Source organism: Alexandromys fortis, unplaced genomic scaffold (assembly GCF_014885135.2).
Source record: "Alexandromys fortis isolate MF-2015 unplaced genomic scaffold, M_Fortis_MF-2015_v1.1 scaffold_230, whole genome shotgun sequence".
In the NCBI taxonomy this organism is placed as follows: Eukaryota; Metazoa; Chordata; class Mammalia; order Rodentia; family Cricetidae; genus Alexandromys; species Alexandromys fortis.
The window spans coordinates 500,906-503,574 of record NW_026068206.1 but is presented as its reverse complement, the minus strand read 5'-3'; the positions used below and the strand labels follow the sequence as shown (position 1 = coordinate 503,574).

General features: G+C 30.2%; 1 protein-coding gene across 1 annotated transcript in view; it reads left to right on the top strand.

Annotated features, from left to right (window-relative positions):
- Dach2 (dachshund family transcription factor 2) overlaps positions 1 to 2,669 on the top strand; it is a 537,829-nt gene that overhangs the window by 518,473 nt on the left and 16,687 nt on the right. Inside the window, exon 11 of the mRNA XM_050130221.1 lies at positions 1,509 to 1,655. Coding sequence (XP_049986178.1) covers positions 1,509 to 1,655 — 147 coding nt within the window. The remainder of the gene's footprint in view (positions 1 to 1,508; positions 1,656 to 2,669) is intronic.

Sequence of the window (2,669 nt, the reverse complement as noted above, 5' to 3'; positions counted from 1 at the left end):
TACCAGACATGAGAAGTCATCTTTTGAAATGGTGGTCTCAAAAACAGTTTCCTTCTATACAGCGGAGATTGTAGTATTTTCCCAGCAGAGGTGTTATCTTTTCACAGATATTGGTAGATTGATCATTACAAAATATTGCTAACATAATAGGTTTAAATAAATCATTTTCATTTATGTAGTTTAAAATGTAGCCTCTTGAAAACACAAGAAACTATATATTATTACTCACCACATAAGAAATAATAATTTTATACTGAAACAAAAGATAGGATCTTCTTAAAAATTATTTTAATTATGGAATATAATTTCAGCACTGATTTTAATAGACTACTTTTTCTGATTGAAATAATTTGTTAATGCTGCATTTTAATAATCATGTGAATGCAATTAGAGTAGCAAAATAATTTCATATTCAAACATACTTAGATATCTTTAATAAGATTCAAAAGACACAATATTTTCTGTCATTGTCTCAAATTTTACTTTTCATGTTAGATTGCTGAATTTTCAATTCAAGTGTACAAAAATTATTTGAGTAATTGACTCTCTTCAAGTTATTGAAAACACATTAATGTGTAAAATGAGTAAAACTAAATACTAACTTATTCTAACATTTGGTTCAGTTGAAAATATAGTATATATATAAACTCTTTTAGCATTTTAAATGTTGTAAGATTCATTACTTTTATAATGTACTTTTAAAATGTCATAGGAAGATGGTTGATCTGCTTAGAATCTCATTATGAACCAACACTTTCTTGGAAACCAATGATCCAGTTTGAGGATCTATCATAGTAAGTTTTCAGAGATTAGAATTGATGTTTACATTATAGCTATAAAGTTTCTCTTTATATATATATAAAGAGAGCTAAGCTGGAACTTAGTTCGCTCTTCTTTATCCTTATTGCTTACCAGAGGCTTCATATGCAGTTTTATAGCTTGCTCATATAGTCACTCCTGAAAGTTATTCTCACTAATATGTATATGAGTTTGTGAGTCTGTGTGTAGGAAGGGAAGGACAGGGGAGAGGAACATAATTATTTAAATGAATAGTCATTTGTCTCTTTAATTGATAACATTTCAGTTTTAAAAAATAAAGCAATACTTTATAAATATTTACTTTTTTGAATTTTGAAATATGACTAACAATAGTATTTTATTTCTTCAGAGAATTATAAAATGTGTTATAGTATTAAATGATGTAGTGTGGTGTTAAACAATAATTCTCCAGGGAAATTGCCAACACTGTATAGATGGATGTGCACAAGATAGCACACATATTAGAAATGTGAAAGTAACAATAAGTGAGTGGTGTTATTCAACTACAGTCTACAAAACACCAAATGGGTGAGGACTGGGACCGAAACAAGCTAATCCTATGTTAGCTGCTATATTTATGGCTCTCAGATTTTATACTTGTAACTATATACAATGTATACTTGTATTATTAAACTCAGAAATAATACTGCAATAAGCACACATTTGTAAACTACGTTTCCACATTTTAGATACAATGCAAAAGCGTCTGAAGAAGGAGAAAAAAGCTAAAAGGAAACTTCAGGAAGCCTTGGAGTTCGAATCAAAGCGCCGAGAGCAAGTGGAGCAAGCACTGAAACAAGCTACAGCTAGCGACAGTGGTCTGAGGATGTTGAAAGGTAATGTCTGATTTTCACTTGAAAGGCACACAAATGAAAACCTGAACTAAGAGAGAGACGCAGAAAGTGGCTTGGTCAAGAAATATAATTTTAGGTCACGTGTTATAAGTCATGAAACAAACCAAAATAACCCTTTCTCTGGGAGGTAGAAGAAAAAATGTAGGTGGATATTTAATTGCCAAGTGTATCAATAATGAGGTCCTCAAGGAGAATCAGTTTGAAATGAAATTCTAAATGCATCCTTGAAGATTCTACTTAAAGGGATGTAAAGTGGTGCATGAATCAAGGGATGGTAATTCAAAATTTTCCAGTTTTAAGTCAAGATTCTTGTTAATCACATAAGATTTCTTTAGTTGATTCAGACACAATGTGAATTAAATTTTCAAGTAACCCCCTCCACATAAACGTTTTACAATATAATCACTAGATTCTGTAAATTATTTGAGCACAATCATAACACTTTTATTCATCCACTCATATAAAACTACAAATCACTATGTGAATATTGGTTTCACTTGCACTTAACATAAGCCAATATCATTCACTATCATAACTTACATAGGGGAAATACACTATAATGATAGATTGCTTTGATTTAGTCAATTGTATCTATCATAATTTTTGTTGTCCTGTCATTAGAGTATGCTAACTGAATAGTTTTAGAGGTTTTGCTTCTCCTTTTATATAGACATTTATTTTCCTAGAAGACATCTTTAGATTGTCAAGTGATAAAAAAATATTTTCCATGCACTTGGAAATACATTCTTAACTACATAATTCAATTATAGTATGTAAACTTCCTTCCTAGCATTAGCAATATAAATGCCAAAAGTAAGAAAGGAAATGGAAGGGGAAAACTAAACAAAGCAAAAACTATGTATATACTCACATACAACAACAACATCATAATTAATGAAAAAGGAGACTGAATTTGAAGGAAACAAAGAAAGGATATATGTGGATATTTGCTGCCTTCACATTCTGTCCTCCACATATACCCTTTCTTTGATATAG